This window comes from Chionomys nivalis, chromosome 11, assembly GCF_950005125.1.
Source record: "Chionomys nivalis chromosome 11, mChiNiv1.1, whole genome shotgun sequence".
Taxonomy (NCBI): domain Eukaryota; kingdom Metazoa; phylum Chordata; class Mammalia; order Rodentia; family Cricetidae; genus Chionomys; species Chionomys nivalis.
In genome coordinates, this window is record NC_080096.1 from 37866553 (window position 1) to 37882765 (window position 16213).

General features: G+C 35.6%; 1 protein-coding gene across 3 annotated transcripts in view; it reads right to left on the reverse strand.

Moving 5' to 3' along the window:
- Faf1 (Fas associated factor 1) overlaps window positions 1–16213 on the reverse strand; it is a 310745-nt gene that overhangs the window by 86245 nt on the left and 208287 nt on the right. For all 3 annotated transcript variants that reach the window (XM_057784436.1, XM_057784435.1, XM_057784434.1), the window contains one exon: window positions 5387–5541. In XM_057784436.1, coding sequence (XP_057640419.1) covers window positions 5387–5541 — 155 coding nt within the window. The remainder of the gene's footprint in view (window positions 1–5386; window positions 5542–16213) is intronic.

The window sequence follows — 16213 nt, forward strand, 5'->3', positions numbered from 1 at the left end:
AGTGCAATCTTAGAAAGGCCCATTTTGAATGACCAATTGCTTCTGGGATATTAGAGATTTGGTAAAAGATGAGGAAAAATTCTGGAACCACTAGATGAATTCATCTAGGTTGGGAATCAAGCCTTTCTCCAGATGGCCCAGAGACACGTGAGGCATATGAGCATAGTGTATGACATTCTGGGGCCAGTAGAAAACAGTGCTAAGTTAGGGCATTTTTGTTGTTCTTATTGTTTATTTTGTAAGGGAAAGGAAGATTTTAATTTTAGTCTCATGATTCCTATTAATGGTTTCAGAGGAAGATGACACAATTAGAGACACAGCAGTATTTCTAATTTTCTTGCCATTATTCATTTTTTAACAAGCCTACGAGAGATTATTTACTTATTAGCAATATAGTACTTACTTTTTAAAAGGGCATTGTGCAAAGCAATGAGATTATAGACACATCACCCCAGAGAGATGACAACCTATCAAGGAAACACCATGCAATGGAATAAACACTAGTAATGTTAGAAAGCCTAGGGATATTATGGGAACATATAGAAAGAGCATTAACACAGACTGAGGATATAGGAATGGAGTGGGGAGATGTAAGACTTCTTAATGGGAACATCTGTTTTAGACTTGAAGTAATCATTCGTCTACAGCCAAGCATTTATTAAGAATAATTTACTAATTATAATTTAATTTACTAAGAATACATTATACTAAAAAGTTTTTTTATTGTATTAGCTGACTCCATGATATTTTTCAGTTGTTACACATCTCAAGAGACAACCTCTGCTCTACTAAGTATATGCTAATATTGGATCAAGTCACTAATAAAAACGTCTCTGGATCTGTCTATCCCAGATGGGTGAAGTTAATTCTCAGCCTAATTCATACCATACAGGTTTACGTAAGCACGCTGGTAACGTCATCTCTATGTCTACAATTATCTCAGCCACTGACTCCATTGCAACACTTAGTTTTGATGTTTTAAACAGTAGTACACTTTTGTACATTTGCAAGCCAATAAAGCTAGGATTGCTACTAATATGCATATCTTTAATAGAATCAGTAAAATTTGGAATTTTACTTTATCTTTCTGTGTATCATCTCTTTCAAGTCCTTCTGGGACCTACTGAGGTACAGCAACTCACAATGAGTTTCACTTTTAAATGCTGTGCACACTCTAAGTTACAAATTATGTATTTTTCTATTTTATTAACTATTTTGAGGTGTGGTATGGTATGCTGTTTAATATTTCATCTTCAGTTTTTCAGCATCAATTCTGGTTCATACTAAACACTCAGTAGATATTCACTCAGTGACTAGACATGACATTCACTCAGTGACTTAACCGGCTCAGCGGTTAAGTGCTCTTACAGAGGACCCAAGTTTCACTCCCACCACTCGAATGGGCTCACAGCCATCCCTAACTTCACTTCCAGATGACCCTACACTATCTTCTGACTTCCATGGCCACTAGTCATACTGTTGGTACAGACATGTAAGCAAAATATCCAAGCACATAAATTTAATAAAAAAAAAGTTTTAGATCTATCTGGAACTTATTTATAGAGCTTACTTAATTAGTCTGGTCCTTTTTAATTCTTTCACTTATAGTATATCTTATATTTCTCCCAGGAATACTGGTCGAACGGAAGGTGAGGAAACAATGCCTTCTAGCACTTCTGAAGACTGCCAAGGGCTTTTTGTTTATTCCTGTAAGAAAGAATGGTTCTAAAACTCCAACCAGACTATAACAACACTACAGACTTTTCTAAGTAAGAAAGCATATTTAAATAAGAGCCCTTGAAATTATAACCAATACTTACTAAATACTTACTGAATTTCTCTCAAAAATTTAAAAAGTGCTTTGCTTAATAAAACAAGCTTTCCTAGGAGATCACCTTCAATACGGGAGAAGGCAGATAATAATCAATAACACTAAAGTTTGGTGTCTCAGTTTAGATTTGGAATGTCCCATGGTCAATATAGAATTTATCTCAATTACAATTTTATACAACTTATTACAATTTTATATTGACATAGATTGCTCTACCTACTTATTCAACTTAGGCAGTTATTTGAATCACTTTAGAATTGAAAATCCAAATCAACACAAAACATTTTAGAAAAATGTTTAATAATTCATTTCTTGGCTAGATGTGGTGCTGTATACTATTAATCCCAGTACCCAAAAGGCAAAGGATAGAAAAATCAGGAAATTTAATTTATATTAGTATGTGGTGCACATATCTCTTAAACAAAAACAAAGTATTCAGTTAGCTTAATAAATAACCTTCACTTGACTTCTATATAATCTAAGGTTCATAGTAAATTGTGACTAGAGGACCTTCTAAGGAACTTAATTACACTATTTAAGTAAGAAAGTATTTAATCAGCAAGTTCATTCTCATCCTGGACATCAATATCAAGAGGTGTAACATTGATTTTAGTCCCAGAAGTCGCTGCAGGATTTGTCTAAATAGGACAGCTAGACACGAGACCAGAAAAAACTACTATGAATCTATTAGCAAATATTCTCTATCTATTATGAAGAGATCACAGTTTAGGACTGGCTTCAGTTGGTAACATGCTTGGCAAGTGTGTCTGAAGCTCTGGGTTCAACCCCCAGCACGACACACTGAGTTTGGGGTCAGCCTGCTTTAAGTAAGGTAGAAGTCAAGTAAGCAGGAAGATAGGAAGAAAGGAAGGAAGGAGGGAGGGAAGAAAGGAGAAAGGAAGGAAGACTGACAGGTGCATAGGCAAATATAAATCTCAAAAGGAAACATATAGCAGGAATCTCACTTCATGGGGAAATCCTTTGTCTTTGCGTATGTTAATGTCTCAATTCAGATCTCTAGTAATACACAAATGATGCCCTTTTAAAATGTAGCCCAGTGGTCAATAAATAATAGTATAAGCAGTATTTAACTGAACTGAGAATGCAAGATAGGCAATTTGACAGTCAAAGTTAAAAGAATCAAATGACTGATGCAATCATTTTTCCTTTGGATAAATGTGATATAAAATATCCAAGAAAGCTCATGCAGCAGGAAATTCAATTAAACTATTTTCTTTAAATGAATCTATGATAGGTAATAAGAAATCTGTGGAAATAAATCAACCTAATTACCTTACAGTTTTATAGATCAAAAGAAATCCAATTTTGCTGTTTGTGAGATATGCTATTTTAATGAACTTTAATCTAGTATTTATAAAATATGTATTTTCCTATTTGCTTCAGCAGTAATGATGGGGCTGTTCATCAACTGTAGCTACAACAGTCTACTCAGTACTTCATATAGAGGAACGGAACACCTACATTTAACATTCATTTTAATATGTAATATGAATAGAAATAGCTTTTTGAAAAAATACATTATTTTAAATTCCACAAATTATTCATTCTTTTTCATTGCAATTTCCCACTTGTAGTTTCTATCAATGTTTATTAAGCTGATTTCCAGATGTTTCTATGTTCAGTCTTTAGTATCATTTCTTACTTTTATCACAATTAATAATAGACTCCATATTTTTTAAAATGTGGATTGAAACTGCCTATCATACTTCATAGTCACATCTGCAATTCACTGTGAAATAGTTAAACAGAGCCTTTATTTATTTTTTTTTTTTTAAGTGTCATGAGGAGTTAATAGGACACAGCTGTACTGGCTCTTTCTAATAAGCAGCTTCTGTCGCTTTGGTCACCACAGGTGTCTCTGTAACCTGCAAACTCTTATTACTAGTGTATCAAAGTTGTGCTACTTAACAGGCTTCTTTAGTAAAACATAACAAAGCAATTACATGGCTGTTGATTGCTATCATAAAAAAAAAACCCTCAAACACTGTTTTTCAAAAGAAACTACACCACAATTTTTTGTCATTGTAAAATAAAAGGAACTAAAGAATTAAATGGAGGATAGAACAAAATGACAGCAGGTAGCCAGCTGAACTTAGCCACTACAGATGGTTCAGAAATAGTGTTTCCTTCTCCAACAAGCTGTGGATAAAAGAAAAGGAGGAGATTCCTTACTGCCAGTGAATGGCAAAAGATTTAGCCAAGTCTTCAATCTCTGTATTTTGCCTCATGAAAGACCTTAGATGCTGCATTTTTTATCTGTTTTTGGCACTGCTTTTTATCACCTTTAACTGAGTGTGAATAATAATCTGATTTAATTTAAACAAATACAGGTGACAAAGGTTCTTTATTTATGTATAACAGGGAACATTTCCAAGGCAGAACCAAAGGTTCTTTATTTATGTATAACAGGGAACATTTCCAAGGCAGAACCAAGTCATCTTAGGAAATTTCCTAACCATTTGCTTAAAGAAATGAAGTATTAGGTGAAGAAATTGCTCCACCACTCGTATGCCTCCTGATTACGGGAAGAATCATCTTTCTTTTCAGGTTCAGATTACATAAAATTAAGTCTGAATAATGACCAAACCTTTAGCCAGCCATAAAATAATAAAAAGACAAATTAAATTATTTCTAATTGTTCTACAATTGCTTGTTAAGTAACCACGATAGGTTTGTGTTCAAGTGAATTTGCGTTCAAGTGAATTTATTTAACCTTCCTCTCTGTTTAAAAGTCTGCGATTCTGACTGTGTTAACACACCCAAAGTAGCATGATGGAATGTTATGGCCACATGTGTAATTAAACATGATGAAAATGTGTTTCAGAAAGGATATTGCAAGAGGCAGATAATGAAGAATTACTTATCACAGATATCATGATCAGCAAACTCTGTTTTACGCTGACAACTAGGAAAGGCTTTTTTTCCTCCTATGGAGAATATAGATGTCCTGCTGGCTATGTGCAAAAGAATGTGTGCAATAAAGCGATTAGATCAATTAGCATATGCTAGAGTAAAGCTATTACCAACTTCACTGAAGTAGTCCAGAATGTCCTGCCTTCTTCACTGATGTTATTTTAAAAAAAAAAAAAAAATCTTATCACTAAGATAACAATTAGATTTGCTTTGCTTTTTATGAACATAATAAAAACACAGATTTTCTTTAAATAATCAACAACTTACAGAAATGTACTCTGCCTTATTGTAGACAGAAGACAAAAATAAATTTTTGTGAGTTTTATTTTTTGTTTTTATTCATTTTTTTTTTTTGTTCGAGACAGGGCAAAATCCTTTTTTAAAATTTTCCTGTTACTTTTTAATTTAAGAAGGGTTTTATAAGTGAAAGTATATTTCCACATTTGTAATAACTACATGTTTTAGCTATAATACAATTTATCTCACAAAGTAAAATTAAAGAGAATTTAATGTCAAGGCTATAAAACATTCACGATGAAAATAAGTCAAATGCACCGAGGACTTAATATTTTTGTTTTTTAAATAAAAGCTCAACTTATAGCTTGTGAAAAATATTATTACCTTGCTCTGTTGGCGTCCTTTGTCAGATCCCAAGCCCAGGTTATGAAATTTTGACTCAGGTAAGAAACAATGGATTCAGCACAGAGCATTTGTGAGCAGAACACGTTGGTTAGTACACTTTCGTCATGGTGGAGGTAGATAGCAAGAAGCTTTCTCTGAAAAAGAGGACAAAATATCAATCAGTTAAAATATTCACTAAAATAAGATTTCTTGAATTCAAGAGAGGCTCAATCAATGCATATGAACAGTAAAGTCAAATCTAAATGCTATCCCCTGAAAGAGCACCTTATCGTCAGAGTTTTCAGAACAACCACAAGCATTAATCCATTTTTTTTCTTATACTCTAAAGAGATTAGAATGATTGTATATAGTTTCAGAGACCACAATCTTGGGTTTATATTAACATGTGCAAGCCTAATTTGACCAGAAATTGCCACAGAACTGTACTTTAAAAAAAATGGACTTAACATTCTTCACATTTAGTGTATGTACACTGTATTAACTCTAAACTATTCACTAAAATAGCAAAATCTCTGAAAAGTGTTTTACTTGGAAAAAGTCTAAACTGGATTTTTACTTTAGTTAAACTGATAATTTGAAACTTATTACACGAGCCTCCAGTAAAGTCCTTAGTTGAGTGTAATATTGAGGGGCTGGAGAGATGGCTCAGCGGTTAAGAGCACTGAATGTTCTTCCTGAGGACCTGGGTTCAAATCCCAGCGCCCAGCTCACAACTGTCTGAAAATCCAGTTCCAGGGGATCTGACACCTTCACACCAATGCACATAAAATAAAGCTAAATAAACCATTAAAAAAAAAGAGTGTAACATTTAACTGTCATTTGAGAAGAAATGAACCCACTCTCTTAAAAGGGTCTTCTATAGCAGCTAGACAGTCAATAACATATCTGAAACTAAAAAGTAAAATTTGACAAGACAATTTATAGCATGCTAACATTAACTAATAACAGCAACCAAAGGACCTGAGTGTTTGTTCAGTAACTTCTTAGTACTACCTTATAGAGCAGCTAAGCTCAAGAACTACCACACTATCAAGGAAAGGAAAGATAACATTTATGACAGGGAATACATATAATAAGGAAGACATTCATAAGGAAATAAACTTTTGGGTGAAATTCTGCCAAAGAAAGATTTCAAAGATGCTTGGGACTCTTTCTTTTCCTATTAAATAAGGATGTAATGATGGTAAATGAGAACGTGCTGTTTGGAATTCTCTACAAAAGGAAGCCTCTAAATGTAAGGCTCAGGCTGGAGAAAGGATAACAAAGTCTGATGCTTGGAACAAAATTGATTAAAAACCCAGATTATAAAAGTAATAGAAAAGTAATCATGAAAATCAAAGCAAAATTTTGTACCAGGTGAAAATAAGTAGAGTACATAGAGTAAGATTCCAAAATCATCTATTGTGTGAAGAATACACTCTTACTTTTGCAACTGTTATTTATACAAATCTCTGGAGTGTATCTGTAAAGTGGGTATTCATATCCTCATTTGCATATGAGGGAAATCAAGTTTAGAAATGACTTATCTGAACTTCCAGCTTGTCAATAAGAAATTCAGCTGGGATGGGAACCTAGATTGTCTTAATCCAAGTCTAGTGCTCTTTCTACTACTAGAGTAGTAGCAGGAAGTTGGGCACACTCTGTAATCAAAAGCATGTGGGGTACTCATTCATTAATACAGAGAAGGCTGAATGCAAGTGAGGTGAGTGGAGTCTGAGACAGCATGCAACTGGAATGAGGACAGGACTCCTGGCTATGAATGGCTTGGCTGATTCCATCATGATTCTAGGTGTTAATTCGTTGATTCTTTCATTCAATAAGCATTTGTTGAAATTCCCATTATGTCAAACCAAGAAGGAAAAAATAGACCATAAATGATCAACAGGAAAGACTAAGGGATTCTTCACCTTTGTAAAGGACTACAGATAACAACAGTCCCAGGGCTTCTAGGAAGTTTGTAATCAGACACATTGTTGGAGAGATACTTATCAGGCAAATTCCACTCATCCTTAAAGGCTCAAGGCAAATGTTTCTATGAAACCCTCCTTAATTCCCTCAGTCTTAAAAGCTTCCTTTTCTGGCTGGCGTCTAGCTCTTCCCATTAGTATTATAAATGTTTACAAGTTTCCCCTATAGACAAAGTCTCTCAAGGGCCAGGACTGGGTCTCTCAGTCTTTTTTGCATCCTTAGACTATCGTAGGTCTCAGCCTGTTAGATGAAATGAACTCAATAGTGATCTTAACAACAGCCCTCTGGCAAAAAAGACACCAAATGTCAGAGATAAATGCTAAATCTGTTTTTTATTAAGCGAATCAAGAATACTTGGCTTTAGAGATAGAAAGGTGAACCTGGCTGCATTAACAAATTTAGGGCTACTCTTCTTAGCTTTCTAGTTGAATAGACAGAGGGATGTCAACCTCTAATTTGTCTTGATTATATCTCAGCAGCTACATTTAATGAGAGTGGGAACAAGAGAGCTGTCCACTTTTAAAATCAGCAAATTTCTAATCAAACAATAGAAATAGCTAAATCTTTAAAATGCTTATTTCTCTCAAGAATACTACAAGGGAACATTTGGACTTTGGGAAAGAGATTAGTGATTTGCATCGCTATCTCACTGATTTAATTTAAATGCTCTCCCAAATCAAATACATATGTGCCCAAGAGGTTACTAAGACACCCAACATGCAGAGTTCCCCATAAGTGCAGCTGATAGTGTTGACTGAAACTAAACTTGGAAATCCAGGGCACAAATGCACAATATCAAGCAATAAAAAAAGCATCTCTTTGGCAATATTTAATTTTAAAAAGAAGAAAGACGCAGGCAGAAACCAGGCACTGTCTGTTTTGGAGGATCAGGAATTCTGCATTTCAAAGCATGGGTCCCTGCAATATCCAGGTTACTGTGCTAGAATCTCGACTATTATATCGCAGTTGTGAGAGGGAGGGCAAAGATGTGTTTACTCAGTGATTAGGCCCTTAGAATAAGCCTCCAGCTCCTAGAGAGACAGCTCACCACTTATTCATTTGGGCCAATTCACAAAGCCTAGGAAGATTAAACATCCATGCTGAGAAGACAAGCGAATGCAGACGGTGAAAAAGAAATAAAAATTCTTTAAAAACTCTGAGATGACTTCATTATTTTTCCACAAGGAAACTTTAGGAAAGTGTTTAGTTAGAGAAAACCCACATTGACCTCTCTCTAAACCCTTAATCTTTCCTTTGTGGTGGCGCTGCTTTGTGGAAAGCCACTGGCTCACTGTGCTCCTCTTTTCACTGGAAGCTGGGAGAAAAAAAGGCTCTGTAGAAACAGTTTTCGTTTGAGGGACACAAACCCCTGACACTGTTAAACACAAGATGCCAGGAAAACACACTTTAAAATTCCCACTTTAAGTGGAATGTGAGAACGATGATTAAAAAGAGTAGCTACAGAGAATCTTCAGGCCAGGGCACTCCCAGAGCAGTCTTAAAAGAGGAAGCTGAACAATCACAGCCTTGCTCCTCTTACATGGTAAAATTTCAATGCAAACTTTTTATTTCCTGCTACAATGACAATAAGTAAGAAGAACCTACTTTTAATGTGGCACATAAAAATCAGATCAAATTATAGGCCAAGATAAACTACAGGCTCAGACTTCTGATTCTCCTGCTGAGTTTAATTGAACACAGGTCCAAACAGAGAGAACTGAGTTTAGCAAATCAACCAACTTAAGAGAGAAGGAGCTTCAAAGTATTCAGAAAATACATTTGTGAAGAAAGGGCATCTAGTAACCAGAAAAAAACCTAAAAAAAGTTGCATTCTTCCATTGACTATAACCTGTTTTTCCTTTAGCCCATTCATAATTTGGCCCAATAACATTTATAGAGTGCCAAGTGTTAGACACTGAGAATATAAAATGCATACCACAAAATTCCCTTGCCTTACAGAATTGGGGGAGGAGAGGACATATGGGTGAGATAAACATGCAACTGTGGTTGTGTTAAGCCTTGACTATCAATTTGTGGTCTGTTTTGGTAACAGTGTAAGGAAGTCCACAAGGCTTAAAACAGCAGAACACTCTGGTCTAATCCTAGCTCTGTCTCCTACCAGCCTTCTAATCATAAGGCAAGACAAATAGTGAAGATTCTAAATAAAGCACATTAAGTACTTATTTACTGTACTGGATCCGTAGAATCTACTAAATAAAAAGGTACTATTATGATAAAGATTTCAGAACTATCAATACAATATTTAAAGCAATTCCTAGGAACATGATAGCCATGAAAACTGTCTATAGATTAAACAACTTTTTGGAGTTTTCCTTCTGGCAATAGAATCTGGGATGCTAATTGTGCCTTCAGTGTCAAGCATCTTCAAATCCAGAAACTAAGGGATTAGGCTGATGCTCAGAAATTATCCAGCCAACAGTAACCTATGTGACTTGACCATGGTCTACAGTGGCTACCAAATTTTAACACTTAGTGTCACAGAACTACAGAACCTTAGGATGAAAAGAAGAAGAAACTGGGATGTGGCTCATCTGTTGACTTTTTTTTCCCCCCAGACTGAAGTTCTGAGTTCAGTCCTGAGTACTGGATAAACCAGGTATGGTGCTGCAGGTCTGTAATCCTAACACTTAGAAAGTAGAGACAAGAGGAGGTAGAAGTCAAAATGATCCTCAACTACATATCAAGCACAAGGCCAGGCTGGGTTATGAGACCGTGACTTAAAGAAGAAAAAGAGAAGTAGCAAGCTATATCTGAAAAGGCAGAAGAGAGCAGACATTCAGGAAGAGGAGGAATATGCTAATAGACTAGTTGAAGAGCTTGTTTTCAAGTAGCATAGCAGACATAATCTGTGTTCTCTCAGTGATGTTAATGTTTGATATGGCAAATATATGGAGAGATATTGGCTTTTTTTCCAGTGTAAAATAATTTTCTTTGTGGAATGTGGTATTTGACTTTGTTTCCCTCCAGTTTCTGAATTATTATTATTGCTCTCATGAGCTCTTTTAAGTTGATGGGTAATTTATTGACATAACTGACAGAATAAAACATCTGCTTATATCTTCATTACACCAAATAATTTAATATTGCTATACTATTATTCAAGATAGAATACATATTCAAAATTTCTCAATTATTTCCAAAATGTTCTTTTGTAGATGTCTTATTTTAGTACTTGGCTTCTTAATTACTTAATATATCTCCTTACTTTGTGTGTGTGTGCCTATGAGGTGCTTATGTTCTACTCCCTTAATTGGAGGCAAGAGGACAATTCTCAGGTGTCAGTTCTTTCCTTCCACTTACTGATTCAAAGGCTTAATTCAGCTTGTGATTGAAGCCTATACAAAAGTGCTCACTGAGCACCACTTTCTCATATTTCGAGACAGCTTCATGTAGGTCAGGTCAGCCTTGAACTTGCTACATAGTGGAGGATGATCTTGAAGTCATGACTCTCCTACCAAGAGTACTTGGGTTACGTGTGTGTGCCACTAGCCCAAACCATGGTGGTATTCTTGTATGTGGATGCTCACAGGCCTAATTGTGAGTTAGGTTGTAGAATATATGCACTTCTTAAACACACATACACAAAGTAATGAGATAAATTGACCCAATACTAATTAAGTACATGGTAAAAGCAGGCGAAAGGTAATGAGTCAAACTGGATTAAAATTCCTGCTTTGCTACTTCCCAGCTGTGTGGATCTTAGAAAAATTATTTTTTCTCTTTTAGGTGCCATATCTCTAAAGTCCTCACACCCACTTCTTCCCCTCTGTTAACGGCAAGGAAGTGCAGTGCTTGTGTTGTTACTCTGAGCTGAAAAGCAGCAGCACAAGGGAAGCAGGGTTCACTTCAGCTTGCAGTTCTAGAGAATACATAGAGTTCCTCATGTGGGAAGACATGGCAGCAGGAAACAATCATCCACTACCAGAAAACTGAAGAATATTCATGCTCAGCTCACTTTCTCTGTTTCTTCAGTCCAGGACGTTAGCCCATGGAAGTGCTGTGGTTCTTCCTCAATAACCAAATCTAAATAACACCTCACAGGTGTGCCAAGAAGCTGTGTCTTAGGTGACTCTAGACAGCAACGGCACAGACCATCTATCACAGTACATAATCTAGCAGATCAATGGCTATGAGGCCAACTGAGTAGTTTAGACCATAAACATCAGACTAGCTGCTACATCACCATGGTGACACTTGAGCTGAAACTATGAAAGCTGATGTTTAAAACTGGGTCAAGAAGAAAAATGGAACAAAAATTAAAAGAAAAATCAAAGAAGAAATTTGACAAATGACTATTGGTGCTAAATCCGTTTGCCAAATCCCAGAACTCTTAGGTAGTTTTTTTTAGTCACATTCAATTATTTATTCATCAAGTATTTTTTGGATACTTATATGCTCTGTTTTGATTTGGGTATTAATGACAACAATTTAAACCCTCATAGAGCTTAAATTTTATTATTATTCACATATTTTAAATTAAAGTATAATTAAATCATTTTCTCCATTCACTTTCCTTCCTCAAGCTCCTCCCAAATTCCTTCCCTCCAACTCTGACAATCAGCTAGGCATGGTGGTGAAGGACTATAAGCCCAACACTTGGGATTTGAAGGGCGGAGGACCAGAGTTCAAAGCCAGTCCTAACTATACAGCAAGTTTAAGGTCAGCTACATGAAACCCTGTCACAAAATGCCAACAAACAACTAAGCAAGCAAGTACATAAAGATTAAAGAGCCACGGGCAGGTCGTATTATGAAACAGATTTCCTTGCTTAATTTTCAAAGATGATTTCAGAAACCAATAGGCAGGAACCAAACTCTTACATGTTTCAAAAGGAAACAGACACCTACGATGAAGAAATGACAGAATGATGCCGTCTTCTCAACCCTTGCAGCAGATGTTAAAATAGCATTCTGAAATGCTAAAGACAGGCGCTTTTGAATTTCACACAGGAAAGCTGCCATAGGGAAGTCAGAAAACAGGGGAGGGATGAAGAGTAGGGGTAAAGTAAACCCAAATTTTCTTCACAAAGTAAGCTGACAAATGTTCATCAGGTGTAGACTTTCATCACTTTTCATTGCTCACACTTAATACTTAGGCCATGAATTGCCTTGGCTTAAGGCCAACATGTGACTGAAGTATTTTAAATAAAGAAATTAGGGGCTCAAATGTCTGGCTCTTAACAGCAAACTAGAGAGGTAGGTATGCTTCAGGGAGCATGCCAGGTTAGGGGAGGAAGCACAGAGGCAAGGAATACGCTCAGGCCACAATAAAGAACTTATCTCATCAGTATTATAAGATGAACACTAGGAAACAGTACCAAGGACTGGGAAAAGAACCTCTAAAAGTACTGAAGTTACAGCTCTGTGGTAGTGTCTGTGGGCACTAATGAGACCCTGATTGATACAAACACTACTTACACACCACACTCATAAGGAAAGCAGGATTTTTCTGATCTGCTATTATCTTTGGAGAGGGTTAACAATATCTCTAATAAAGACTGGCTTGTTGAATAGTCAGTATAATAAGAATATGACATATATACTTTCAAAGGTAGTAACAAACATCTCCTGCCTCTGTCACAGGGGTGGGTAGAAAGGCAGAGAACTCATAGTCCATAGTCTACTAATTTCATTTATTTCAACATTCAAAGGGATGGACAAACTACAGCAGTGAAGAACTAAAGATAAATTAACAATTAATTTCTCATTAAAATATATCAATAATGTATTATTGCCGAAAATCAAAGGAATTACAATGATTTGTGTGCAAATATGTTCAGCTGATTTTAAACTACGACACCATCAGGCATTGTTTGGCAGAGAGATTTCAAAAGGTGATGAGAATTATAAAGACAAGTACAGAGAACTGTAATAACTTTTTTCAGTACAGAAAGGGTTAAGTGTTGTTGGTGGCTGCTTGTTCATTTCCCGGCCACCCAGACCCAAAATAATCAGTCAGAAACTGTATTAATTAAATCATTGCTTGGCCAACGACTTAAGCATATTAATAGCTAGCTGTTATATCTTAAATTAACCCATTTCTATTATTTTATATTTCACCATGAGGCTTGTGGCCTAATGGTAAGGTTCCACCTGGTGGCTCATGTCTTTCTCCTCTGGCAGCTACATGGCGGCGTCTCACTGACTCCGCCTAATCTCTATATATGTCTTTTCCAGCTTGGCTATATTCTGTTAAGCCATTGGCTGAAAGCAGCTTCTTTATTAACCGATGGCAACAAAGCATATTCATAGTATACAGAGGGAGATTCCATATCAGTTAAGCCTAGGTCCTCATGCATGCTAAGTAAGTGCTCTAGCGGGCAAGTTGAATCCCCAGGCCTCCAGCCCCTAATCCCCCTTTTATTTTGCTTTGTAAGACAGACCATGTAGCTCAGGCTGGACTTGAACTCATGAATCTTCTGCCCCTGATGTCCACCGAAGCACCTGGCACACTATAACTCTTAGTCACACACTTAATATTCATGGTAGAGACTGTTAGTAGGGCCTAAATGTTTCCATCTTTTCTTAGGGAAGAATCTCTTGTTTTCGTTTGTTTGTTGTTTGAAAGTAAATCAATGATTGATAATGAAATAGTTAAGTTTTCCTTATTTTTCTAGCACATGGTTCTTTAAACTCCAGACAATTCCAGCAGAAGTGTTAGTTGGCGTTCCAGCAGTCATCCCAAATGATGACATAACCTGAATCTTGGTAGTAAAGGAAGATAAAGAACTGAGTTTCAAATTCTGTCATGTGCCACACCAGAACCAAACAGACGACCTGTAGACTTAGAGAAAGAAAGAGAAATCCAGATGCTATTTTGTTGTTAACGTTTATCTTTCAGTTACAAATAACAAAGGCCAATCGTAATTTTTTACCTACTTAAGTCATTGGGGAAAATGACCAGTCTATGGAACTATATTATTAACCCATGAAATATGAGACAAGTTACACATATTTGGGTTAGTTCTTTGTCTAGCAGAAAGACTCAAAATATGCTAGTGTGTGTTTTACACTTAGGGAATGGGCTGACTGCTAATTCAGGAAGCTCCACTGTATAGCTAGTTAGTAAAAAGGAGTCCGCTCTTAGAAGGTCAAGTAGGAACACAAAAGAAAGCATGGAGGTTATTGCTTGGGATGGCTTGAGCATTTATTTCCCAAGCAATGAGGTAGGAGAAATTTTTCTTACTAGCATGTGAGCCAGTCAATTTATCCAGAGAAGACTGTCCACTGGGGTTTGGAATAATAACAGTGAAGTGTGTATCTAAGAAAATGCCAAGGGTGCTGGAGTTACACTTCAGAATCAGTAGGTGAACCAGTTCTCTTTCTTTTGAACATTTTTCATCTATTTACCTACCAATTATGCACAATTTTAATTTTTAGAAAATAAAACAGCCACAACAAACACACTATCATGCTCCTTGCTTTTTTTCACTTAATGTATTTTGAACATCCTCTTACATCAATATCTATGAATGAGCTTTATTCAATATTTCACTATAGGAATGTAAAATTAGTTTTTAATTGATGGACATTTCAGATATTTTCTTTTTTGCTATTCAAGTATTGCTATAATAAGCATTTTTAACTTCTTTTTTGTAAGTATATGCATCAAAATATTTTTGAGAAAATGACATAGTAGAATGATTTTAACCTGTTTCTTATATTATTCAAATATGAAAAAATATATTTTTATATTTTATAGGTTATCTTTTATCTTCTGTAAAATGCCTTTTGATTTATATTGCTCGTCTATATTACAATTTTCTTTTGTTTAATTTTTTGATTTCTTCAAAAGTATACATTTCAAAGTAATCAGCAATCTGTGGCTATTTTAAGATACACATACATGGAGCGACACAGAAGAGAACAGGCTGTTAAATTTAGAGCCAGAAAGTTTGTGAACTATATGGCACTATACTGTACCATGGTTTTAAATCGCTGAACATATATAAACACACACAGATCTCTCTGTCTCTGTCTCCTCTCCTACAAACTGCTACTACATCACACATTCCTGTGTTATAGCTCTGAAAGTGATACCCTCCTCTTCAAAACCTTCCAAAAACTAACCACTGTTTAACAACAGTAACAACAGTAAAGAAAGGTTTTTGCTGGTGTTCATGAATTTCATGACATATCTACCTAAACATGTCTTAGCCCCACGGCTCTGTTACTTCTACCTATGACTAATTGAACAAGTCAAAACATCTTCACTAACATCGTATTAGGACAATTTGTTCATTATTTAGGAAACAGATTCATAATATGAAGGTAGGGTCATTACCAAAATATTTTCAGCATGAAATTCAAAGAAAATAAAAGGATGGTATATACATTAGTTTCGAATCTAAATCTGCCTGATATCTTTAATGTCTAGCTACTAAAAGCAAACTACTAAATCAAAGATGATGAAATCAAAATAAACTAGGAAGAAAGCTTTAAACAAGCATATCATAAAGCTAATGTAGTTTTGACTAATTTAAACACTAACTATAATATGAGCACTGTGATAACTAAGTAGAAGAAATAATGCATATTCTAAATGGTGCTAACATTCTGTTTAGCAAAAACAGCTAATTATAGAACAGCATATTTAGTTGGTAGGGCTGTGTTTATATGAAACATGCTAGCTTTTGTGTTTGTTTTTATCTTCTGCTATTTTTTAAAAATTAAAGTCTCATGTATGTAAGGCAATTTTTTAATTTAATTTACTATGTATTTTAGTAAGATCCTGAACTCCTAATCTTCCTGTCTCCCCCTCCCAAGAACTAGGATTACAGACATGCACTACAGTGCCAGAACTTAAACACGAAAACCT